Source organism: Enhydra lutris, unplaced genomic scaffold (assembly GCF_002288905.1).
Source record: "Enhydra lutris kenyoni isolate GAN:26980312 unplaced genomic scaffold, ASM228890v2 scaffoldscaffold39, whole genome shotgun sequence".
Classification (NCBI taxonomy): domain Eukaryota; kingdom Metazoa; phylum Chordata; class Mammalia; order Carnivora; family Mustelidae; genus Enhydra; species Enhydra lutris.
Window position 1 is genome coordinate 11,797,204 of NW_019154123.1, and position 26,908 is coordinate 11,824,111.

A 26,908-nucleotide genomic window follows, 5' to 3' on the forward strand; every position below is an offset into this window, starting at 1 on the left:
AGTTACAGGACACAGATTCTGCCAGTGTAATTGTTTTCTAGTGGGAGGATTCCTGGTGTTTCCTATGCCACCTCTAACCCAGAGGCAGTATTTTTCAGTATAGTGGTTTATAATAGTATGAAGTCATACAAAATAATGTCAAGTTTAGGATTTAGTGTCTTTTTTTCTCGACTACATAGGCAGGAAGGACCATCACCATTGTAGCATGATGTGGGTGCAAGGAGAGGTCTCAGTGATTGTTACAAAAAAAACAATCCTTGGAGGATATCTCTGGTGTCTGCAGGTAGGGTGCATCTCAGTGGTGGGACATAATGCTGCTTCAGCATCTGAGAAACAGGGAAGTCTTCTCATGTAAATTTTGCCACTGACTACCCAGCCATGTTAAAGTTTATTTATAAAATGAAAGGGTCAAAGTAGATTATCTTTAAAGGCAAGTTCAGCACTGAAATATCATTTGTTATCTTAAAATACAACACCTTAAGCTTTGAATTTCAGTTCAGAATTTCCATCATATTTAACATGTTTGTTTACATCCTGTCTGAAAACAGGAGCTATTTTATTTACGGGGAAATTCGCTTACCATCTTTACTTTTTTAAGTATCTTTAAGAATCTCATTCTTGGGCGCCTGGGTGGCTCAGTGGGTTAAGCCTCTGCCTTCAGCTCAGGTCATGATCTCAGGATCCTGGGATTGAGCCCCACGTCGGGCTCTCTGCTTAGCGGGGAGCCTGCTTCCCCCCCCCACTGCCTGTCTTCTGCCTACTTGTGATCTCTCTGTCAAATAAATAAATAAATAAAATCTTAAAAAAAAAAAAAAGAATCCCATTCTTCCTGGGCAGTCCATAAAGAACAACATACAACACTGATGTTCCTACTTCAAATGCATATAGAAGGAGACCCTTTGCCCTGAGAGTATACTCAGGGTTTGCACACTAGACAAAATATGATAGTTATTTACTTTTTACAATTTTTTCATGTAACTTATTCTTAATATTCAGTGTTGTTTAGGGTACAGGTTTGTTTAGATTGTAGTGTTGTTTAGAGTTTGATTTGGAATAATCTTTGGTGATTTAAAAAATAGTAACATCTTCTCCTTGGTAATCATCTTTTACTTTTTCTTCTGTTTTCCTCTTTATTGTTATTTGAATAATATGTTAATTCTGTTTTTGCAAAAATTTGATCAGATTTCATTGTAGAAAATCCAGAAAAATAAAACAAAAAGAAATGGGAAAAATTATCCATAATCCCACAATTTGGAGAATAACCAATATGAACACTTGGTGACTATCTTTCCTTTTTTTTCCCACAATCATTCTTTTCCTACTACTTTGTAACTTGTTTTCCCCTAATACATGATGTTATTGTTAATTGTTCTCCTAGGAGAACATTTCAGAAAGTCACATAATATTCTGTTCATGAAGGTACCACAAGTTACCTAGGTCACCTGTCATTAGACATTGAGGATTTGTGTGGAGTATGTGTGTATGCATGCTTCCATTGAATGTGTGGGGACTGTCCTGGGAGTCATGTTTTTGCCTGTATCCTTAATTCCTTGGAGTAACTTCCTAGAATTATATAAATAATCTAGAGACAGCAACAAGGTGAACATTTATTGAGTGTCTACCGCGTGCCAAACACCATGCAAAGCACTTCATATGGAAAATCTAATGTAATTCAGTCCTCCACCAATCATCTGGCATAGGAATTAGCATTAGCCCAGTTTTAGAGACAGGACATGGAGGGTCAGACAGCTTGGCACTCCAGTCAGGGTCATGGAGACGGCACGCCCGAGCACAGTCTGTACCGACTGCAGGGCTCATGGTCAGATTCTGCATGCTCCAACACGGCAGTGCCGCTTGACACACCCAGACGACTTATTTTTATACTCCTCTCAAGTTGGCTTTGTGCTCCTCTTCCGTTTTTTTGGGTAGTGTCTTCCTCTGCTGATACCATATGCTCTGGCTTGGATCTCATCCACACCACGTATGTATTTGCCCTTGTGTACACCACAGCTTCCTCAGAACATCTGCGGCCTGCCCACTTTTCTCCTTGAGACTTTCCGTTTCCCTCACTTCCCACTTCTTGTTCACCCATCTGCTCGAGAAAGACGGGGCGTCTTTCCTGTCTTCTGGTTGCTATATTTGGCCTGTTCCTGCTGCTGCAGTTGGTGTCGGTTCTCTTGCCTGCTTCTCTTGCTATCCGAGGGCACCCCAGGGAAGCCAAACAGAACCCCACACCGGGGCTCTTCCTGCCCGCCTCTTCTCCCAAACCAAGGACTGTGGGCTTTGAATCCATCCGTGGACAGTGACTCTGCTGCGGCCCGTTACAGTCACCGTGAGCCCCGTGCATGTGAGGGGCGTGTGTGTCAGACCACAGCCCTTAAACCATCACTGTCTGAAGGAAAAATGGACAGAGAGGAACGGGAAGGGAGGGGAGCCTTCCTGCTGACCCTGCTGTTCTCCCCGCTCTGGCACGACTCAGTAGCTGGGTTCTTTGCCCAGGGCCCACACTTCAGACTGCTCTTTGATTACCGGGCCCCTGTCTCCTAAAGCACTTTTATTCATCCTTTCTTCTGAGCCAATTCCCAAATCACTGCCTTTTTCCAGAAACTCTTGCTTTCCATTCCACCTCTTGTATCAGAAGTCATCTGCTCCCCCTAGCATTGCGAAGCCTCATCTTTCATATCTTCTACAGAATTCGCTATTCCTCTCACGCCTCCCTTTAACTTATCGAGATCTGAGTCCACGTCTCATTCATCATTGTACTTCCCACAGGATCTAAGAGTACACATGGATATATTGCTGAATACATTAATGAATCAGTGAATAAATTATCAAATCCAAAAGCTTGTGCTATAAACCAAGACATAACAGGCAGACATTGAATCATTTTATAATATTGATATAAAAAGTCTATATAATATCAACCAATTTATATAGTTGATAATATTTGAGTAGAAGTATAACAATACATCAGCTATTTGGGGGGGATGATGGACATGGAAACACTACTTTCTGAAAAATAAATTTTTAAAAAATGTCTTCAAATACAGTCAAAACAACAAAAAATAGAATTTATCCAATCATACCTCAGTATTTTTAAAGGAAAACAATTTAGTAAGGAATTTGGGTTTAGGACCTAACATTGTAATTGGTGAGTCTCTCTTAAAGGAAACTGGATGTGAGGTTATTCATTGGAAGAACCATGGTAATTAAGCCTAATAAAGAATGCATCCCCAGGGAAGAAAGGGGAGAGTGGGCCAAGTGACTTGGGTCCTCAATTAGCTGCCTAAACCTTGGCACACGCTTGCAGAAAATGTGACTTACAGAGAAAGAGACAGTGTACCATGCAGGAAATAATGAGAGACTCCATTTCATGGTTTTGTTGTGAGGATTAAGTGAGTTAATGCAGGCAAGGTTCAGTGGCTGGCATATTGTAGATGCTATAAAGCGTTGAGTACCAGCTGTTTTTCTCTTAAGGTGGAGTTGCCCTCATTCTCCTGTCCTGCCCTACAGGACTGCCAAGTATGGGAGGTGGTGTTGCACACTCTAGTGTACACATTGCTGAACTTCTTAAACCTCCATCCATTTCTTGCCTTTAGCCCTAATTAGTCTTTCTGGGCTAAGCCACATAAGTTTTTGAAACTATGAGCCAGTGTTTTCCAGCAGTAAATCATAAAGCCCTATACTTCTATTCCATTTCACTGTTTTGACCTGATTATGAACAAAATTTTTAAAAGAAAGAATAATTGGCTTTATTGAATACCTGCTCAGTGCCAGATACTCTGTCTGTGCTCTCATCTCATTCTCCCACCATTTCTGCCAGTGGAGGTGAGGAGAACAGGGAATTACAAAACTTATCCAATATTACACAGCTAGTAACTGGCAGGAACATGATTTGGACCTAGATATGTCTCTGCCAGACTTGCGGCCTCATCCAGCACTCCCTCCTGTAATGGAAGGCAGAACATATATGCCAGAGTAAATACCATAAGGATTTCTCTTCAGTGTCTTATTACACATCAGAATTACACTAACTGCTTGTTTCCATAAAACTTCAAGGCAATTAGCCAAGCATTTGTTTTTGATTACAGAGGACCAGTTTACTGAAAACAAATGACTAAAGCTGTCAGTGTTTTAAAGCATGTTAGCTGGGGGAGAGTGAAGCATGAGAAGCTAAGATAGAAATATGAAGTTGGTGCCCACAATCTTAGAAGCTCAATTCTTGGCTCTTCTTTTATTGGTAATTATGTAATAGAGTGAAGAATAAGTGACAAGCCACCCTTTCGCCTCCAAGTGATTCCATTTCTATTTATAAAGTCTGAGAAAGTTGAAGGGTTTAGGAATGTTTCAAGATTACACAAACTCTAGAGGGGTAAAGCCCTGGATTTCCAATTTCCAAGTGGAACTGTTTCTTGGGCTCCTCAACCTATTTCAGTCCGAATGCTCCTCTTATCTTATTTGGTGGGCTTTCCTCTGAAAAAACATTTTAAATGAATGAAAGTTGTCATTTTCTACAGTGTAGATTCCATTTGTACTGAGGTTTACTTGGGATTAGGCAAGAAAATGCTCTTCATTTGACGCCAGAGCCCTAAGCACAAGTGCAAACTTGGAAAATTGTCTTCTTATATCCATGCATGCTCACTGAGCATGTGCTGTGGGCTGCCATGTTCACAGGGCTTCCCCATGCACTCATGCAAGTTGTGCACTGCACAATGTAGAGGACACCGGTCTCATCATGTTTTTATTATTTAATGTTATATACCTGCTCGCACAGTAAAATGTTTGAGGAAGAGACCCTCTTTGAGCTGCAGACTTCCTCCAGCTGTCCCAACACCTCACCACCAGGAGACTGGGCCTCTCTCCTTGAAAGTGTCTCTCCTCTCAAGCTCTTCTTTCCTCCCAGCTTTTAAAAAGGAAACAAACTAATAAAATAAATCCACTTAGATAGGAGTGACTACTGAAGATTAAAGCTCCCAAGGGCTTTTATAATTTAAAAGAAGTGATTGCTAAATCCAAATTAAACTAATATATAAAATAAATAGAAAGGATGTTTTTAAGCCAGGAGGCCATGCATTCCTAGTGTCCTTTGTCCACACTGGGATTTGGTAGCCACATGTAAAGAGAAACTTAAACCACTGATAGGCCCCCTTCTTTTAAAAAAGACTGCCAGGCTCTGATCTTGTTACAGTTCTGAGCTCATCCAGCTGGGTTATTGTCTGTAACCCACTGAAAAAGTGACTTGTTCAGTAGAGGGGACCAGGATTTCCGAAACAATTATTCTTATTATAAGACTTGGATGTACTCTACCTCATACTTCAGTAATTTCTAGAACACTTCTGTTCTGATTACAAGATTGTAAGCTCTTTGGAAGCAAAGTGTCTGATTTATATCTTCTCCAAACACTACTGAATTTAGGCCCAGATTGGGTGAGGATTTCTTAGGGTCACATGACTTCTTAATGGCAGGACCAGAAATAATACTCATGATTTCCTCGTGCCATGTACCAACGTAGTATTCTGTCCGTTCTACCCCTGTTTCAGTTATCTGCTGCTGCATAACACACCACTCTAAAATCCCACTCCCTACGACAACAACACAGGTTCTTCTCATAGGTTTATGGTCAGGCATTTGGTTGGGCTGTTCTGCTTCCTGTGATGTTGACTGAGTCACTCATTAGTTGGCTTCATATGGATTGCATCAAAAGGTCCCAGAAGGTTTCATTTCCATGTCTAGAACCTCAGTGCTTCTCCCATGGCCTCTTCCTCTCCATATTTTCTCTTTTCTCTTTCAGTAATAGCCTGAACTTCTTTACAACTTAGTAGCTATCTTCCTTTAGCAGAAAGAAGCAGAAGTTGTCAGGCCTCTTACACTAGTCCAGAGCTGACAGTGTGACTTTTACTGCATTCTCTGGGTCAAGGCAGGTCACAAGGCCATCCCAGATTCAAGGGGAGGGAAAATAGATACTACTCCCTCTCAAGGAGGGGAACAGCATATACACTGAGGGAGAGAAGAAATTGGTGGTGGCCATCTTGGAGACTAACCATAACCATAGTTAACTAGCGGATGCAGCCTTCTCTCCCTAATTCCTAGCGCCCTGACAGAACAGGAAAAACTCAAGCCTATGCAGAAACAAAGGAGAAAAGGGAGAAGAAAAATGCCCTGAAACTCCCCATCCCTTTCCATCTCAAAGCCTGGCCAAAGGGTTAGGAAGGTGACACCTGCTTACCCCCCAGCCCCTCTGATCATTTCTTGGCTGAGTTTCTTCTGGTCATTATTTGAGCATCAGAGGAAAGGCTGCTGCTCTTGGCGCTGAATGTAAAGAGCACGATTGGTGCTGGTGTATCCTACAGTGGGCATTTTACGATAATTTGGTTTTAGAGCTACTGCTATGTCTGTTTTCTGTGTCAGTCTTTTAAGTGCATATTTCTAAAGGCTCATTCCCTATGCAGTAGTTAAAAACAATGCTTTTCTGTGCTGCATTGTGTATTGCTAAAATGTAATACACCTACAGGTAACCTTTTCAACTGCTAATTTCCATCTATAAGTCAAATTGTACTTTATCACTAAGAAAAAAAAAAAGCAGATCTCATTAAGTTTCTCCTGCTTTCTTTTTAACAACTCAGAAGATTCTTATGTGAAAGAATAAGCACCTAAAACTGGAAAAATCAATTTTCTAGCCTATTCCACCTCTAGCAACATCCCTCCTTTGTATTCTAACGAACTTGGTTTTAAATTCCTACAGGGGGCGCCTGGGTGGCTCAGTGGGTTAAAGCCTCTGCCCTCGGCTCAGGTCATGGTCCCAGGGTCCTGGGATCGAGGCCTGCATCGGGCTCTCTGCTCAGCAGCGAGCCTGCTTCCTCCTCTCTCTCTGACTGCCTCTCTGCCTACTTGTGATCTCTCTCTCTGTCAAATAAATAAATAAAATCTTTAAAAAAATAAAAAATAAAAAATAAATTCCTACAGGATGAGGATTACAGGCATACTTTGTTTTACTGTGCTTTGCAGATATTACATTTTGTACAAATTGAAGGTTTGTGGCAATCTTGCATCAAGCATGTCTATCTATTGGCACCATTTTCCAACAGCATTTGCTCACTTCATGTCTTTGTGTCACATGTTGGTAATTCATGCAATATTTCATTCAGACTTATTCATCATAAATGTATTTTTTGTGATCTGTGGTAAGTGATCTTTCATGTTACTATTGTAAGTGTTTAGGGGTGCCACAAACTGCACACATTTGATAGAATGCACTTAATAAATGTGTGTGTTCTGACTGCTCCACTGACTGACCATTTCCCTATCTATCTCCCCCTCTCTGGGCCCCCTGTTCCCTGGGACACAGTATTGAAATTAGGCCAATTCATAACCTTCTACAGTGACATCCATGTGTTCACATGAACAGAGGAGTCACACTCATTTTAAATCACAAGCTAGAAATGATTAAGCTTAGTGAGAGGGGAATGTTGAAAGCTGAGATAGGCCAAAAGCTAGCCCTCCAGTGCCACACGGATAGCCAAGTTGTGAATGCAGAGGAAAAGTTCTTGAAGGAAAATAGAAGTGTGGCTACAGTGAATACACAAAAGATAAGTAAGTGAAACAGCCTTATTGCTGATAGTGAGAAAGTCTGAGTGGTCTGGAGAGAAGATCAAACCGGCAACCGGCTACAGCATTCTCTTAAGCTGAAGTCTACCAGAGCAAGGTCCTGACTCATTCCAATTCTTTGAAGGCTGGGAGAGGTGAGGAAGCTGCAGAGGAAAACTTTGCCACCAACAGAGGGGGGATTCATGAGATTTAAAGGAAGAAGCCGTCTCCATAACATCAAAGTGCAAGGGGAAGCAGCCAGTGCTGATGTAGAAGCTGCAGCAGGAGATCCAGAAGATCAAGCTAAGATAACTAGTGAAGGCGGCTGCACTAAGGAACAGATTTTCATTGCAGATGAAAACAGCCATCTGTTGGAAGAAGATGCCACCTAGGACTTCCATAGCTACAGAGAAGGAGCCAGTGCCTGACATCAGAGCTTCAAAGAACAGACCGACTCTCATTAGGGGCAAATGCAGCTGTTGACTGGAAGTTGAGGCCAGTGCTCAATGACCATTCTGAAAATCCTCGGGCCCCTAAGAATCATGATAGCTCTGCTCTTGACTGCTCTGTACATGAAAAAACAAAGCCTGGAGGACAGCACATTTATAACATGGTTTACTGAATATTTTAAGCCCACTCCTGAGACCTCCTGCTCAGGAAAAAAGAAAGATTCCTTTCAAAATGTTACTACTCATTGATAATGTGCCTGGTCACCCAAGAGCACTGATGGAAATGTACAAGATTAATGTTGTTCTCTTGGCCGCATCCATTCACAGCATCCATTCTGCAGCCCATGGATCAAGGAGCAAATCTGACTTTTAAGTCTTACTATTTAAGAAATACATTTTGTAAGTCTCCAGCTGCCATTGAGAGTGATTCTTATGGATCTGGGCAAAGTAAATTGAAAACCTTCTGGAAAGAATTCACCATTCTTTCTTGCCATTAAAAACATTAATAGAGCATAGGAAGAGGTCAGAATATCAACATTAACAGGAGGTTGGAAAAAGCTGATTCCAGCACGCGCAGATGACTCTCAGACATTCAAGAACTTCAGTGGGAAGTCACTGCAGATGTGGTAGAAATTCAAGAGAACTAGAATTGGAAGTGGAGCCTGAAAATGGGACTGGACTGTTGCAATCTCACGATAAAACTAACAGATGATAAGGAGTTGCTTCTTATGGATGAGCAAAGAAAGTGGTTTCTTGAGATGGAATCTTCTGGTGCAGATGCTGTGAAGATTATTGAAATGACAATGAAGGGTTTAGATTATCACATAAACCGAGTTGATAAAGCAGCAGCAGGGTTTGAGAGGATTGACTCCAATTTTGAAAGAAGTTCTACTGTGGGTAAAATGCTATCAAACAGCATTGCGTGCTACAGAGAAAGTGTTCAGGAAAGGAAGAGTCAGTCAATATGGGAGACTTCATTGTTACCTTATTTTAAGAAATTGCCCCAGCCACCCAGCGTTCAGCAACCACCATTCTAATCAGTTAGCAGCCATCAATGTGGAGACAAGAGTCCTTACAGCAAAAAGCTCAGATGATGGTTAACATTTTAAGCAATATTTTTTTAAAGATTCTGTTTTTAAGTAATCTCTACATCCAACATGGGGTTCAAACTTACAGTCCTGAATCAAGAATCACATACTCTACTGACTGAGCCAGCCAGGTGCCCCACATTAAAGTATATACATTGTTTTTTAGACATAATGCTATTGCACACTTAATAGACTACAATATAGTGTAAACATAGCTTTTTAAAAATTTATGCAAACACAATTTTTATATGCGCCAGGAAACCAAAAAATTCATTTCACTCACTTTATTTTAATACTCTGTTGGAGTGCTCTGGAACCAAACCCACAATATCTCTAGGGTATACCTATATTCTCTTGCTTTGAGAAAAAGATCTCTTAATCTTCTAAATTTCCTTGACCAATTTTTTTGCATGTATGTTTTTTTCCTTAAAAAACAAAGATGTTCTTTGTTGTTGTTGTTGTTGTTACAGTTAGATTGTCATTTAGAGAATTATTCAACCCAGAGTATTTTTTTTTTAATTTTTTTTTTAAAGATTTTATTTATTTATTTGACAGAGAGAGATCACAAGTAGACGGAGAGGCAGGCAGAGAGAGAGAGAGAGGGAAGCAGGCTCCCTGCTGAGCAGAGGGCCCGATGCGGGACTCGATCCCAGGACCCTGAGATCATGACCTGAGCCGAAGGCAGCGGCTTAACCCACTGAGCCACCCAGGCGCCCCAACCCAGAGTATTTTTTCCTAGAAACAATCACATAAGTAAAATTCTTTAGTATCATACATATCAAAAGGGGAAATGTAAGGCTGTAGGGGCAAAACTTTTCCAAGTGCTTTGGGAAATCTTACTCTTAAGAGATTATCTTGTACCCAGATGTATAGGGAGTAGGGTACACTGAAATCGCATTTATTCTCCCAGTTTATCTGGCCCAGTTTTTGAAGATACTGTATGGACTCTTTTTGGAACAGGGTTTTATGGGTAAGCATTTACATGTGGCACAAAGCTTGCATTCAATTAGAAAATGTCCAGATTTTTTTAAAACTCCACTTTATCCTTTCTCTTATTTTGCTAGGGGTAGCAATGGTGAGTTTGCTTTTGTTTATTTGCTATTTTCTTTTGTCTGTCTATGACTGAAAAAACACTGTGTGTCTTTAAAATTGTCTAGGTCACTTGGAGATTTTGGGGGATTTTATTTGAATTTTTTAAAATTTCCATGCTGGGTTACCTGGCTGGCTCAGTCGGTTAAGAGTCTGACTCTTGTTTCAGCTCAGATCATGATCTCATGGTTCTTGGGATTGATCCCCACATCGCGCCCCGTGGTCAGTGGAAAGTCTGCATGAAGATTCTCTCCCTCTGCCCCTCTCTCCAACTCAAGTGTGCACACTCTCTCTTTTTCTGTCTCTCTCTCTAAAATAAATAAATCTTTAAAAATAAAATAAAATTTCCATATCTTTACCCCTTTCATTTTAGGAAGAAGAATTAGAAGCCCAAATTTCCTTCCTTCAAGGGCAGTTGAATGACCTGGATGCCATGTGCAAATACTGTGCAAAGGTGATGGACACTCATCTTGGTGAGTGAGCTACTTTGGCCCTGGGAGTAATGATAGTCATAACAACAGTATCCAGTTGGCCCTGTGTTAAACTTTTCACGTGTATCATCTCATTAATCCTCACAGCAGCACTCTGATAGAGGTCCTGTTACTGTCCACATTGTACAAATGAGGAAACTGAAGCACAGAAAGATTAGTAAAATTTCTCAAGATTATGTCACTAGTAAATAGAGTAGAGATTCAAAATCAAGTAGTTTAACCATAGATTTCAATTCTCAGCTGCTACACTTTTGTAAATAACTGTCTACCTCAAACCAAAATGAAATGTTGAGTTTTCAAGGGGCGCCTGAGTGGTACAGTTGGTTAAGTGTCCAACTCTTGGTTTCGGCTCAGATCATGATCTCAGGGTCTTGAGATCAAGCCCCACGTTGGTCTCCACGGTCAGCGTGGAGGCTGCTTAAGACTCTCTCCCTCTCTCCTTGCCCCTCCTCCTCCCAAGCTCACGCACACACTTTCTCTCAAATAAATAAATCTTTAAAAAAAAAAAAAAAAAAGGAGAACTGTTGAGCTTTTGAGATCAAATAGTTCTACTGTTGTGCCAGCCTGTCTGTAATTACCAATGTGATCAGGATTTTGACAGTGCTTTATATATTTTTTTAATACATGTTTTTAACCACCAACCTGAAATGCATGTCAGGACCACATGACCTTTTCTTACTTTTGACTGCTTATATTCTAAGAAATGTCCTAGTTTGAAGTTTCATTTACATGTGAGTCATACATATGTCACATTAGAAAGTCTTCAGGCATTATTCTCTACATTTGTGAAAGTTCTGTATTTTGTATTAGAAATGGTCTCTGCTGGATCATGTATGTTTTGCTTTAGCGACTGTTCTGCTTGCAGAACTTTAGAATGCAGACTATTAGTGTTTTTCAGCCCTTTTATGGGCATCCTTTCTTTTTCCATTCTTCAGTGTCTAGCATCTGTGGTTTGCGAACAGATTAGGAAAAATAAAACATATACTGTAATGGCAAGGGCCAATATGATGCTGTGTGAGTGTGGACAAATGGCAATACCAAGTAGTATAAGAAATCAGGATGCATCCCACTTATGAGGGGAAATCAAAGAATCCACTGAGGCCCCTTCCCCCTGCAGGGGTCCTAGGAGTAGACCATCTGTGGGGCCTTTGCAGAAGGTGGACTCTCTTCCTTGGACTCCACTGATATCTCGGTCTGTTGGGTCATGAGTCCATTACACGCAGTCAAAACAGCTGTCATTTAAGTGTGGCCTGACCTGTACTGGCCTCTAGCAAGGAGTTCATGTTCTCTTATGGTTGGGGAGGTGTTTGGCTTCAGTGGCTAGTTGTCTACCAGTGTCTTACTAAGCAGCTGGCTGGGCCCCGTTCTAGCCTCAGCTATTTCTCCTCTCTTGACCACTCCTTCAGAGAAAGAGTTCAAGAGGGGAAGTAACTGGAGTAACCCCAGAAGGTGATCAAAAGGGTAGTATCTCTTATCACAGCAAGAACTGTTACCCTTGTCACATCTGATCTGCCCCTGGCACAGCGGTTCATTTATATGCTTCATTATGATCATTTTTTAAAAATTCAGATAAAACTAAGTTTTCAAGAATCTCATAGCATCCCACTTTATCTCTTTTTAAGATTTTATTTATTTGAGAGATTTATTTGAGAGATAGCCAGAGAGACAGCATGAGCAGTGGGGAGAGGGAGAGCGATCTGAGCAGGGAGTGCGATGCAGGGCTCCATCCCAGGACCCTGGGATCACAACCTGAGCCAAAGGCAGACACTTAAACGACTGAGCCACCCAGGCACCCCTCATAGCATCTCACTTTAAAATGTATCAAAAAGAAGTAATGAAGAGAGATAGTTTATATATAAATAATATATATTATATAACTCATTTTCGTTCAATATAATTTTAATTCTAAAGCAAGTGTGTGGATGGGTGTATATGTGTATGTTTGCTTCTCTGGCTGTGTGGGTGACCTTGTATTGCTTGACTTGGGTTTTGACCAAAGTAGGAGAACAAAGAAGTGACTGAGAGAAAGATTTCCTGGAACTCTAGAAAATCCTGTTAGGAAATTTCTAAGTTGTTTGGTCCACATAGCAGCTTTTAAAGCAGCTTTACTTAAGCCTCAGAATGTTCAAAGAGCTTTTGCTCTGAATTTGGTCTCTCAGTCAGCACTGTAAGAGTATTTTCTCATTGCATGGGAGGGGGAAACACTTTAATTAAAGAAAAGCCCATACCAGATGTGAATTTTCAACTAACCGCAAAACTAAATTTGTTTTTGTGTGTACGTTTCACTTTCAGCCAGAATCCCTTCATATAGCTGTCAACTTCTTTTCTCCATATAAATAGCAGGACTGCCTTTTTAAAGTAGGGTCAAAAGATGCTACAAAGAATTCTGGGCCCTGGGCCCACAGATGAATTTCATTTCACCTGCCTATTATGACATTTGGTTTATTGAAGGGTATTCCTGTGTTGTAGGCAATTTTGGTTCCAAGCAAAAATTAGAGAAAGATAAAAAAAGATTAATTAAGGTGAAGCTCTTGATTTACTTTTTGGCTTACTGTATTGCCTTTAAAAATGACTTCAGTACCCTAGTACTTTTTTCCATATGATATTTTCTATTTTTACTGATTATTAAAGCAGTACAACATTCGAACAACTGAAAAACATATTAGTAAGTGACTGATGATAACATAGTGTAATGTAATCTTAATATTAAATATTAATACAGTTTTTTATTAACTTAAGGAGATGTTCGTGCTGTATTATTAAGGGAGAAGACAGGTAGCAAAAAAGGATATATTTGATGCGAAAATAATCACTAACAGTGATGGTCTGGATAAAAGGAAGATCACAGGGGGACTCTCCAGGAGGCCCAATTTTTAATGCCTGGGAAATGCAGCACAGCCACTGAGAGTCTGTAAATGGCTGAAGTGCCTGAAGGGCCCTCTTTACACTCCAGGCAAGAGTCAGGTGGAAGTGTATCCAGTGTTAGGAAAAGCAGCCTTGTGTGGCAGCAGACGGACACAGGGTGAGAACAGACTCTGTCACTTTTTAGCCCGACCTGCTTAGGATCATGTCTTCATATATATATACAGTGGAGACCCAGTTATCTACCTTGCCAGTTTGCTGCCAAGATGAATGTGTTTTTAAAGCCCAGCACAGGGCATGGCCCAGAGTTGGGTTTTCAACACAAATTCTCTCCCCTAACTCCTGACCAATACCAAATTCCCCAGCACCTAACTAAATATTCCTTTATCAAACGATTTGGAAAGATGCTAGAATTTAGGATGTGTTGGTCCTAAGATGAGGCGTGTGAACTCTTTGAGCAAGAATAGCTATAGCCGAACAGAATGACGTGGCCTCCTTGACATGAGCGCTGCTGGGCCTCCATCCTGCCCTGGGCCACAGGCTACCACGGTGGCTGTGAGAACTGCCTCAGAAACTTGTTCCAGCAGGTATTTCTTTGTGTCTTCTCCCAATGTTAATTGTTTTCAGTAAGTTCCTTTCATTTCAAGACAATTCCATTTCATCCTTCATTTTCATCAGACATGCAGTAATGCCTTAAAATGTCAAGTACAGTTCAAGGCTTTTTTTATAACTGCCAGAACAAATACAGAGAAAAACCTCTCAGTTAAAAATTATACCAAGGCATTTGTTCAAATGGTCCTTTAATTATAGAGATTAATGACATTGACAGGTTAGCAGTTCTTTCCTTATGGTCCTGGAACCCAAAACTAAAGGAATATTTATTTTATCGAAACTCGACCAAAATTCTAATTTTATTACTTCCACATAATTGAACTGCTTGAATTCAAAGACTGAGAGACGGGAATTAAAAATACATGTTTTGTTAAACCTAACTTTCCTGTCAACTTCAGAAGACTTGTTTTACATGTTCGTTTTTCTGTTGCTATAGTTACTCCCCTTCCTGTCATCCTGACAGTTGAGTTAAAAGCCATTGACAGTATTAACCTCTGCGGCTGAGTGCAGGCTATTTTTAGATTTGCCGTCTTTTACACATAATTGCACGTGGGTGAGGAGCCCATGCTTCTCTGATCTGTGAGCAGCTGGGCTGAGCTCCCAGCTGTTTACAGGGAGCATGAGCTGCTCACCCCACCCGCCCTAAAACCCGCACCTGCCTACTCCCAGGAGAGGTATTTCCAGTCCTTTCTTGGCCATATAGACAGACAGTGGTTTCCAGCAGCTTGTCCTTTCGTGGGTGGTTCCTGGCAACAGGAGGCAGGGCAACAGTGCAGGGAATCAAGAGCAGTTAGGTTTCCCAGAATGCTGTATCTCCCAGGACTGTAGAATGCTGAACATGTGGTAGCTGTAGAAGCCAGCGCAGCAGTTCACAGTTCCACAGACAAGGAGACCAAGGTCCTGGAAGGATGAGAGACACACACCTAGCTCGTGACGCACCACACGTCCAGACCCAGTTCCAGTCCCTGGCTTCTCTTTCACTGATGCCTCTGCTGAGGCCCCCCTTGAGTCAGTAGAGGGACCAGATCCTCTGCCGTTTGGTTGCACATGGCATTGCTGGCTTTGCACTTGTCATAATATTTATGTAAGCATTAGCTGGAAGAGGAGGCCAGTTTTGGAAATCAGTTTATTTGTTTCCGTAAGAACTTTATAAATCTGATTTTTCTCATGTTTATAAAAACGACTTTCAATGGACATCTTTAGAAACATTCAATAAGGCAATTAACTTACGGCATTTGAAAAACAGGGAAGGAAAATGTGATCACCAGACAGCTTCCTCTCTGTCAGTCACACTGTGATAAAAAGTTTTCATAATTATATTGAGAATTTTAAATACTGCTTTTAATTGTGGGTAGCATCATCCTCTGTAAAAGGAAAAGATACCTTCACCTGAGAATCTTGTTAAAATGCCAATTTCTGATTCAGTAGGTGTGCTCGGAGGCCTAAAGTTCTGCATTTCTCACAGCCTCCTGGTGACCTAACGTTACTGGCCCATGACAGTCTTCAAGTAGCAGAGAGCAAAAGAACTTAAAATTATGTGGGTAGAACTAAATGAATATATTCATAATCCTATTAATGTATTCCTAACTCCACACTTCAGGCACACGTGCAGCTGAGTTCTGTGGGCAGACAGCGCACAACCTCCCCTGCTATTCTGGTGGAGCCTTCAATCATCTGAAATTCAGTTCTGTTTTCAGCCGCTTTGAACTTGTTCTATTCTAGTAGTAAAGGCTTTTCCTACCCCCACCTCAGTTTTATGATCAGAAGACTTGGAACAACTGGTCAGCATCTCTCTTCTACCAACCCTATACCTATTTAGAAAAACTCAGCAAATTATACACTGTCTTATCCTTTCCTGGGTGAAGATACCACAGCTCTGATCCCATGGCCTCGGTAGAGACTGTCCATCTTTCATCATTTTGTTTCCCCCTTTCTGGCTGTGTCCCATGTTCCCACATGCTCTTCCACAGGAGGAACTCACACTGAATAGCTCTCCCTCTCTTTTTTAAAACATAATTTCCAAGTCCTTCCTCTTTCTCAAATGGTCAGGCCGCATAGCCTGTTCTCAGCCTTCCATATCAGGCTGCCTTTCCATGCCCTCCAGTCCGGGACCTCTCCAGCAAATGACCCAGTAGACGAAAGACTTGTTCTACCCCCTCTTGTGGAAACAAGAAAGCTCAAGGATTTGCTTGAAAGCTCAAGGATTTCATGGCCACCACAAGCATTCCATGCTAAGCATAGAGCTTGTGCATAGGGGAAGGTGAAATCCAAATAAGAAGGCTAATGTTCACTGCCTTGGGCCATGTTTAAATACCAGCTGAGTAGCAGCACTTACCTGTCACTAGACCATCCTATCAGCAAAGCCTTTATTGCCTAAAATTCACAAAAAATTATATCCATCTTAAACCCAGTTCACAGGATCTTATTTGACTGACTGATGTGATTTTAGGTCAGTCTAACTCCAACTGCCCTCCTGTCTCATTGCTTCCAAATGAGTCAGTCTGATGGCAGAACCTTGGGTATTTCCTTTTAGTAAGGCCCTACCTGTGTTTCTCCTGTTTTTAGAAGTACGTCTTCTGGCAAAGGCATCTAGCCATTACTGGAGCTTGGAGACTGTTTGCATTTAAAAATATACGTAAAGCCTTTCTTTCTGGCTGACCCTCAGCTATATCATGAGTATAATAGATTTTGCTGTGAGGAGTCATGCTTCTATGACACTCCCTGGCTGGCAGGGTGGTAAATCCTAAGAGAGTAAGGTGCCAAATGATAGAGATAAGTAAAGATGTCTAACTCTGCTAAGCACACTCAGTTTTACTTAAGAGAATTATTAATTGACAACAAAAACTAATCTTTTTTTAATTAACTTATAATGCATTATTAATAAAAACTAATCTTAAGTGTAAAACATGTGTTTGCTTATTCCTACCCTTGGATTTTCCTAACTAAATGCTCCTTCCCGGTGCTGAGTTTAGGGCCTTCAGTCATTCTGGCAGCTGGAGGCAAAATAGGACCCTTGGTTATATTTTCTGTGTGATCTGCTTTTGCTTTTTAAGAAAATACGGAGCATAAAGTGCCTGACTCAGTACGTGGCTCTTGAGAAATCATCAGTGAAAGTTATTTCCCTTTATCTGCCCCTATCACTTCTCAGTCAGAGATCTGGTTGAGCATGTTAATATCTCTTACTTCTTCACCTGAGAAATATCTCACTTGCATCAATTACTCAGGACGTAATAATCCGCCCTGTTGCTGGTGGGAAAGCCCTGCTTTGTTCATTCAGCCAGTATTTACTGAGTACCTGCTCCCAGGTGTAAAAAGAGGTTCTAGGAGAAGTAGATTGAAGGTAGAGTGAAGTGAAGATTGGCATTCTAAATTTGAGCTCAGAGCATATGGAAGGTGTCGAACTTCAAAGTAGGGAGAGAGAGGATGTGAGCACAAGGTCACCAAGGAGAATATACCTCATTAGAAATACCTAAAGTGTCACATGAAACCAAAGTCCTCCCAGAGTGCCTTAGAAACATTGGCAGGGACCAGTGAGGTTCTGGAGTAATAGGGATATAGTGAACAGAGTACCACATCTGAAACCAAAAGATGTTCAGTCCACAATTTGCCACATAGAACTGTGAAGTTTCAGGAGACTTTAATCTTTTTTTTTCTTTTTAATATTTTATTTATCTGAGAGAAAGAGAGTGCAGGGAGGGGAAGGGAGAGAATCTTAAGCAGTCTCCATGCTCAGCCTAGCCCCAGCCAGAGGTGAGGCTCGATCCCCTGACCCATGAGATCATGACCTTGAGCCAAAACCAAGAGTTAAATACTTAGCTGACTGAGCCACCCAGTTGCCTCAGTTGCCTCCCCCTTTTTAAAGATATTTATTTATTTATTTAAAAGAGAAAGAGTCAGGAGACTTTAATTTTTGAACCTCATGTGTGAATACAGTTCCAAGAGCAAAAGATGGAGGAGGAAGAGAGTCAAACAACCAGATGCTTTCAGAGGGAAGACTGTTAATAGAAAGCCAATGCTTGAACACAGTTTTAAGGTCAACTTGGAAGCAAAGAAGGGTGTGGTGTTGGAAGGAGGCTAGGAGGGTCTTCTAGAAGGGAAATGGCATTTGCAGAGACACAAATGCACACAATCTATTAAAGAATGAATTTGCCGCCCACAGTCTCTACTGAATCTGTCCTCTCCCAAGATCTCCCAACCATGGCATACACACTAGGAACACAAATTCCTTTGTCAACAGTGCTGCCAAAGCTACTAGTGACAAATTACAGGTCTGCCCCTACTCCTTGACTCATAGCCACTTCTTCAGCCACTACCATTCTGATCACACGTGACCCTAGGTCAACCCTCCATGTGACCCCTCCATTTTGTAACAGCCTGCATGTTTCCTCTTTAAAGTCTGGGACAGTCCCTTTTATGAGACTGTCTGAGGTCAAGGTAACTAAATGTCTGTCAGAGATGAGATAACCTCAAAGAGCAGAATCCATTTATCTGGATATTTGAGGTAATGGGAAACGGCGGGGGGGAGGGGGCATACTAACCAATAATAGAAATAGTGAGCAGCATGCTAGAAGTGGACCACTTTGATTATCCCATCGAATCTCTCCAGCAACCCTGTAAGATAGGTATTGCCCCCATTACTGATGGGTTTAGTGATACAAAGATCTCTGCCCAAGGTCATCAAAGTTCAAGCTGTTTAATGCTAGTGCCAGTGCTCTGGAAAGTTCTGGTAGAAATGATAGAGCCATCTGTTTTGCATGTAGGGGACTTCCTGTCATACTGGCTGACTTAACTTAGGTCAGTTCCACCACCAAAGAAAGGGCACTGGCATCAGTAGGCAGTCTGTCAGTGGTAAGACCCCATCCTGTGCCTCTTCATGTCTCTCTCTGGCCCCTCCATCAGTGCTGTGTGTGTAAGTTTTGGGGAGCTCAGGAGTCAAGATGAGCTGGAATCTAGTCCTAGCTCTAACACTTTCCTGTCAGGAGACTTCAGATGACAGACTGGGGATTGTTGAGCGTGGCTCCCTTTTCTGTAATGGGATGATGGTACTCATTGAGAATGGTCATTGGAATAGTCAAATAAGGTAATGTTGCCATGGCAGAATGAAAGGTACTGAGTCCTGAGCTTCTGTAGTGGGTGAGGTACTGTGCTAATTTATTGATTCTTCTTTGTTTGTTTACCTTTTAACTTACCTTTTATTTACCTTTATCTTGGAGGAAGGTTCTGGTATTACTCCCAGGCAAAAGGAAGCTAAATTTCACCTCTACTACAGATAGATGCTAGTTCTGCTTTGATTTCATGTCTGCTTCCCTTCTTAATGAATATGGGCTTATGTTACCTTTTGTACCAGCCATTCAAATAAAACACTTTTATTCTAGCATTAGAGAAAAAAGATTTTCAAGAAATTGTAAAAACCAGTTTGTGTGCCATTTCCATTACTCTTAGAGATCTGTTTCTGTGGTGCTGACACCTCTTTAGAAACAGTGGAGTCACAATGGAACTGTTATGTTGATGAGATTTTTGTGTAATTTCCACAGAAGTAGTTCTGTGAGATTTTCCCCCTTTAGTTTCAGTGCTGTAGCATCTACAATATATAAAACTTAAATAGAAGATTATAAAGAACATAATCTTCTTTCTACTCAGAAACAAAAAGAGCCTTTATCTCATAATTTATTCTGCTTTTGCTATAAGAAAAAATGTGCATTGCACTGGAAATTTAAACATTTCAATTTCTGCGTTTAATGTTTAAAGGCAAGAAAAAAATATTATGTTTTTCTGTTTTTACATGAAGGTGCAGCTTAAAGCAGTAAATTTGTTACTGAGAACTTACATATTAGTAGAATGTTCATAAATGCTGCCTTAAATCAATATGTAGTTGAACTGATTAGGCAAAGAATTTACATGGCCAGTACTTTGTTAGTAAAGTCAGAATTCTTATATTCAAAACATTTAACAGCCTCCACAAGTGCCCTTTTGTTTTAATTTGATTTCTTTATGCTGGATTTCTTAAAATGAGACTAGGCAGCTTAGTTGATTATAACAGAGATTTGTCCTTAAGAGTAAACGAACATTATATAGATAATGTGGGTTTTGGGGACAGAAGGTCCTGGTTTCCATCAGATTCTGAAAGGTAATCTTTGATCTTGTCTTAAAAATAAGGCTAAAGAATTCTGGGTAAGGGTCTACCGCTGAGGATACTGAGGCTCTGGGCTCTTCTCCCTCCCTGGGTGTACTCTTGGCCAGCCACATTGCACAGCAGGCTGGAAGTGGCCTGGAACTTGAGATCGGACTCTGCATGCAGGGATGATTGGTGGGGCTGTCTCATTCCCCTTTCATTAGAGGAGTTGATGGTCTGTATCCTGTGAACAGTGAGGCAGTTTGGCTGCTGTACTGGGTCGAATAGTGTTCTCCAGCCCCCACCCCCCACTTTGCCATTTCATGTCCAGCTGGAACTTAAGAATGTGACCTTATTTGCGAATAGGGTCTTTACAAATATAATCAAGTTGGGACAAGGTCGTACTTAGTTAATCCAGTGACTGGTATCCTTATTAAAAAAGGGAAATTTGGACACAAATATAAACCCAAAATGCAGTAGAATAAACAAATCAGGAAGTTTTGTGTTGATTTAATAACTAAAAGAAGCCAGAAGGTGGGCAGTCCAAGCAAGGGTAGCAGCTCCGTGATGTGCCCAGTGCCCCAGGCTCCCTCTGGTTTCCTGCCCACAGTCCTTAAGCTGGCATCCTCATCGACATGCTTTCAAGATGACTTGTGGGGCACCTGCCAGCATTTCAGGTAGCAAAAGTGGGAAGTGTAAAGGTCCAAAAGGCACAAACTGAGTCAGACCCAGTGAGGAGCTTTCCAGAAGTTCCATCCAGGGACTTTTCTTACACCTCATTGGCTGGAGCTTTGTCACATGACCAGCCTTGGCTGTGAAGGAAGGTTCGTGTGTTGTTGCCCTGAATGAGATCTGGGACATGTTGATGAGGAAGGAATGGAAGGTGGAGCTGGGGTGGCCCCACCTCTAGACCCAGGAGACAGTATAGCAGTGAGCTTCTAAGCTTGTTGGCTGTTCATGCTCTGATCCAGTGTGACTTTAGATCATGGAGCATTACTCCCACTTAGGCCTGTCTCTTGTTCCAGCTTGCCAGTACAGGCATAACTTCCACCTTCATGGCCACCACTACTGGAGTAGGGGTTTGTGGCATCCAAAAGAGGACACTGGGGTGACTTGCTTCCTGGGATTTTCAGGCAAAGTGGCCAATGATTTTGTAAGATCTCAGGGAGACACTGCTACTTCCCAATGGGATACTGAATCATATATTTAAAGATTTTATTTATTTATTTGACAGAGAGAGAGAGATATCACAAGTAGGCAGAGACAGGCAGTGGGGGGTTGGGGAGAGGAAGCAGGCTCCCTGCTGAGCAGAGAGCCTGATGTGGGGCTCGATTCCAGGACCCTGAGATCACGACCTGAGCTGAAAGCAGAGGCTTAACACACTGAGCCACCCAGGCACCCCCTGAATCATATATTTAAACTTGGGTACACAGAAATCTCACTCTGAAGTTCCATTCCCACCAACAGCAAGCAGTCCAAGGCTTAAACTTGCCAATTTAAGGCAGCCTGGTCTCTTACAAGTTAACCATCCCATTTGAACAAATGTCCACAGTTCGGGTTTCTTCACTTTGTCTCTTCTCCCTGCCAGGATGGTGTCAGGGGGCTAGGATGGCTCATATGTCTCTTTGGTATTTGAGGAATGGCCTCTGAGTGCCCTCTTGGTCTTTGTTGGCCTCAGAGGAGAGCTCTACCCTGCATAGTTACGGGCTTTGGTGGCCACTGGAGCCCCTGACTGACTGCCCTGTTAGCCTGTAGCCTATGACCCTAAAGGCCTTCGGTCCTTGTTGCTGTTGACCGTGGGCCCCACATTAAACTGGAGGCAGGAGCCAGGCAATTTGGCCAAACCTTTGGCTTGGGGATATGTCGCACAGCAGACAAAGGGGCAGGCAGGAGCTACAGATAGAGTCAGGGCAGCGGGCCCCCACTTGGCCCGGCCCCCTGATTTGCTGTGTATGGCCTCCAGTGGCCTCCTCTCCATTAGCTCCTTGGACCCAAGAAGCCCCCCATGCTTCTTCCAGACATCGGGGTGTTCCTGCATCCATTAGCTGAGCGTCCTTTCAGGGCCCAGGAGCTCTTCCCCTGCTGCCCCCGCTTACACAGCAGAAGTTGGGAAATCTGCCCCACCTTGTTGCTCAGGAGGGCAGAACTCAGCGCTCCGCTGTATGTACTACTACGCCCCAGGCAGCCCTTAGACCCTCAGACCTCTGCCCTAAAAACCCTGGCTGTCACAAAAACAAAAGCAACCTTTTCAATCCTCTGAAAGGCCTATGTAACTGGTTCTTGTCAGTCCTCTCCAGTTGGCTGTCCTTTATGTCTTGTTGAGTGGATCCTGTGTTGTTTTTTTGTTGAGAGAGAACAAATTGTTACAGGCTTTTAAGGAAACCGAAAACATTCCCTCTCTAATTATATCTGTTATTCCATTCCCATTCATCTTGCTTTCTTGTTTTGAAGCAGGCCTTTATTATTAGCCAGAAACTACAGTCACGTTTTCTGATTAAATCAAAGCTGCTGTTTTTCTTCCATGGTGTGTGAGAGGACTTGTCGGTGTGGTTTAGAGACTTACTGTCGTTGAAGATTCTGACAAACTGTCCGGCCAGGCTCACGTTGATGGTATCAGTCTTTGCCTTTTCCTTCACTGGAGATACTTTTGGAAATATTTAGCATAGCAGTATTTTGAAATGCAACTTCCAAGAGTGTTTTGCCACATTTGTTCAGTCAGTCAGTACTTAACTGTGTATCTAAAATGCAGCAAGCCTTATTTTAAGGGCTGAGAGTAGAGTCCTAAACCAGACAGTCTCGGAGCTTATATCCTGTTGAGGTAGATGAACGACATGCAAGCCAGCAGATGCGTGTGATAATGCCAGCTGGTGACAAGCGCCTAGTGGAACAGTGAAATAGGAACAGAGATGGCGAGACAGAGACCAGAGACCAGAGGGTGACCTGGCCTCCCTTAGTTTGGATGAGCAGGAAGGCCATTCTGAGGAGGCAACATGGGAGGGACCAGAGTTAAACGATGAGGAGGAGCCAGTCCACACGGATGCGGGCCCAGAGACTGCAGGCCAAGAGAACAGCAGGCCAGCTCCGCCGCTGTCACCAGCAGGGCAGGGGGTAAGCAAGCGGGAGTGATACATCACTCTGGTGGCTGAAGGGGGCCCGGCATGGAACTGAGGAGTCCCGAGTTGAGACTGGGACAGCTCTACTGAGTGAATGACTAAGCATGGGGCAGGAAGTTTTTGTTTGTTCTCCCAGAGATAGAGCAAGAGTGAGAGAGAGCAGGGACAACAGGGACAAGCAGGGACAACAACAGGCAGAGGAAGAAGCAGACTTCCCCCTGAGCAGGGAGCCTGATGCAGGGCTCGATCCCCGGACTCCGGGGTCAGGACCCGAGCTGAAGGCAGATGCTTAACCCACTGAGCCACCCAGGCACCCCTAGGTGTGCTTTAAGGCCACAAAATCAGAAAGCAGGTGTTAATGGAGGGTAAGCGTACTTGTAGTGATCATTCAATTGGTGTATGCATAGAGGTATCTTTTTTAAAGTGTGTTTTAGTAACCCGACCAATGCATTCTCCTGCCCAGCCCTGGGGTGGGGAGAGGGCTCTGCTCTCCCCTGAGAATCCGAGCTTGGTAGGTCCCACCCTTGAGTGGGCTGTGTGCCTCCCTCAGGTGCAGTGGGGGAGCACTGAGGACCACTGAGTGTTGGACCTCCTGGTGGGCAGCTCGGTGCAGTGCTGAGCCTGGCGGTCACAGCGGACTTGCTGGATCCCTCAGATCAGGCCTGGAAGGAGGACTTCTCACCGGAAGGGTGAGCCTCCTAGAGAACGTAGAGAAGTAGCTCCTGTGAAGACCCCAGGTGATGTCAGGTTGACTCCTTAGGCATTGTTGCCTGATGGCGCCTGTAGTTCCGTGAGTTTGTCCCATTATTCTTACCATTTTGTTGAACTGACAACATGCTTTACTGTTTAAATCTTTAAAGATGGTATCCTTATTAACTCTGAAGCCTGGTCTTCAGAGAGGGAGGTGAGTTAACATCACTGAAGCATGAGATGGTGAAGGAAGCACAGCTGAAACGCCTCTCCCAGGGGCTGGCTGCATGCTCTGGGCCATTCACAGCAGAGGTTAGCAGGAGGAGCCCGGGTCTCCCAGTGGAAATAAAGACCCATCTGTCATTGCAAGAATGTGTTTGTGTCACCTTGGTGGGAAGGTTGTACATGCTGGGCTCAGTGCTCCCCTCTGCTGTCCTCTACATCCACCCCATCCGCAGCTGAACAGGCCACCCTTGGTGAAATACTTGCCATGGAATTGGACAGAAAAATTTCCAAGCAAGTTATGGTGTGGCTGGCCAATAAGTTACACTCAGAGCATTAGTTATAAAATGTCATTCTTTTATTTTCAGTAAATATTCAAGATGTGATATTACAAGAAAATTTGGAAAAAGAAGATCAAATTCTGGTTTCTTTGGCAGGATTAAAACAGGTATGTCTCTTTGATCTGACTTTGAGAGCCACTGACCATCCTCGTGCCCGTCAGGCAGGGCACGCTGTGGCACAGCGTACCGTAGCCTGGGCGGAGCCCATCCTGACTCCCCAGCTCCTCACACCTCTTGTTCCTACTAGCGATTCTGTCTGACAAGCTTACAGCCCAAGCTAGTTTTCTGTCCCCACCCTTGCTTCTTCCTCTTACCAAAGCCATTCTGTTTGCTCCTCACCCAGCACCGGGGTTGTGTGGCCCAGCAGCAGGTTCAGTTCTTTATCCGTAAATCCATGCTGTCCTTGGAGTAATAATCACCCCCCCACCGCACCCCTGACAGGCCTCAGACCCACAAGGATCACGTTTCCCCAACCCTTGGAGGGCTGTGTAGAACATACATGTTAATGAAAAGAACGTGCTGCTCTCACATGTCTGCCTGTGTTCTTAACAGCTCATTGAGGGTGCAGCTGCTTTGGTAGCTAAGGGCTGTTCGGTGGGGCTGGGTAGGTAAGCAGTGGTACTTCCTGCTACAAGAGAACTGCCCAGGATGTGACACCCAGGGCTCATCCTGCGAGAACCTGGCCATCAAGACTTTGAAATTTTCCTAGGTTGTTAGTAAGTCCATGGCTTTGATAGAGCTGGATTTTTTTTTCTGTTATTCCTTTCTTATGGGAATATATTCATATCCATACTATTAAAAAATGGTCAGTGATAAGCCTAGTTTAAATGTTAAGAGGTTTAGCTAGTATTGCAAAACAAAGTCATCCATCTCTGTCACTTATTTTCTTCCTTTTTGAAAACTAGATCAAAGACATTCTAAAAGGCTCCCTGCGTTTCAACCAGAGTCAGCTGGAAGCTGAGGAGAATGAGCAGATCACCATCTCAGATGACCACTACTGCTCCAGTGGCCAAGGCCAAGACCAGAGCGACCAAATGCCTGGGGCCACCAAGCAGGTATAAGAGCTCTGGTGAACAACGTCACAGTAACTTGTTGAGGACACATTCACGTAAGGTCTTCAAAGTTATGAATAACAAAACCTTCCCAAAGTCATGTCACGTTACCATGTGCAAAGTTCAACTATAAGATACCACAGGTGGCTGAACCAGAGGTGCTGTGTAGCAAGGCAAATTGCATGCTCCAGTACTCCACAGGAGACCATTTTCTCTGAGAGTTGTGCAATGTACAACCTACAGACCTGTATGCAGCAGTGTTAGCCTAAACCTCCTGCCAGTCCTGTTGTGTGGCCTTAGAAACCCACCCCTGTGCCACAGCTTTGGGTTGGGGGCCTCCCGCTAATGCCTCCAGTCCCCCATTAGCACAGGAGGTGCTGTTCCTGCTTTCCTGGTGCTGTCCTCAGTGGACTTCTTTGGGCTACCTTTTTGTCTGGAGAGAAGGGCTTCTCATTAATGTCCATCCTCTAAGGGAATGAAGTCAGCAAACTTTCTCCATAAAGGATCAGATAGTAAATATCTTTGGATTTGGGGGCCATATATGGTCTGTGTCTCATAGTTGTTTTTGTATTTGGTGTGTTTGTTTTTACAACCTTTAGAAATGTATAAGCCATTCTCAGCTTGACAGCCTAGGGGAAGAGCCCACAGACCAGATTTGGCTAATGGGCCATAGTTTGCTGCCCCCTGCTCTGGTGTTGACATTGTGTGTAATTTAATCTAACGTGGACCCACAGATTTTTCCAGTGAAAAAGGATCCAGGAACTTCCTTGTGGGCTTAGTCCTGTTTCTTTTACCAATGAGACAGTGAAGGCCCAGGAGGAGCACAGGCCCACCAGGCATGGTGTTTTCAGAACTCCTGTCCCACCCCAGCAAGCCTCCAGTTCCACCGTGCTTCTTCACGATGCTTTCTCTGATAGGACTAAAAATCCCTAATAATATATTTTTGGCTTACAAAAAATGCAGATTAGCAAAGTCTCATCTAAGGCTCTTTCTCAGGCTAGCATTCATATGCTTATAAATTATGGTTTAAAAAAAAACAAAATGATACTTTAGAATGGGAATTTTTTTTTAGTTTTAAGAGTATCCCCGCCAAGAGTACTCTTCAAGAAGAGAGAACTTTCAAAAAAAAAAAAAAAAGAAGAAGAAGAGAAAACTTTCTGTGGCTAATTTTGTCCAGTTTTAAAGGGAAGTTTTCATGGAGCC

The 26,908-nt window shown here is 42.8% G+C and overlaps 1 protein-coding gene across 2 annotated transcripts in view; it reads left to right on the top strand.

The window, feature by feature from the left end:
* Positions 1-26,908, top strand: part of LOC111154984 (TBC1 domain family member 5) — a 544,655-nt gene that overhangs the window by 510,819 nt on the left and 6,928 nt on the right. For both annotated transcript variants that reach the window (XM_022514953.1, XM_022514954.1), the window contains 3 exons: positions 10,584-10,683; positions 24,681-24,760; positions 25,559-25,708. In XM_022514953.1, the coding sequence (XP_022370661.1) occupies positions 10,584-10,683; positions 24,681-24,760; positions 25,559-25,708 (330 nt within the window). The remainder of the gene's footprint in view (positions 1-10,583; positions 10,684-24,680; positions 24,761-25,558; positions 25,709-26,908) is intronic.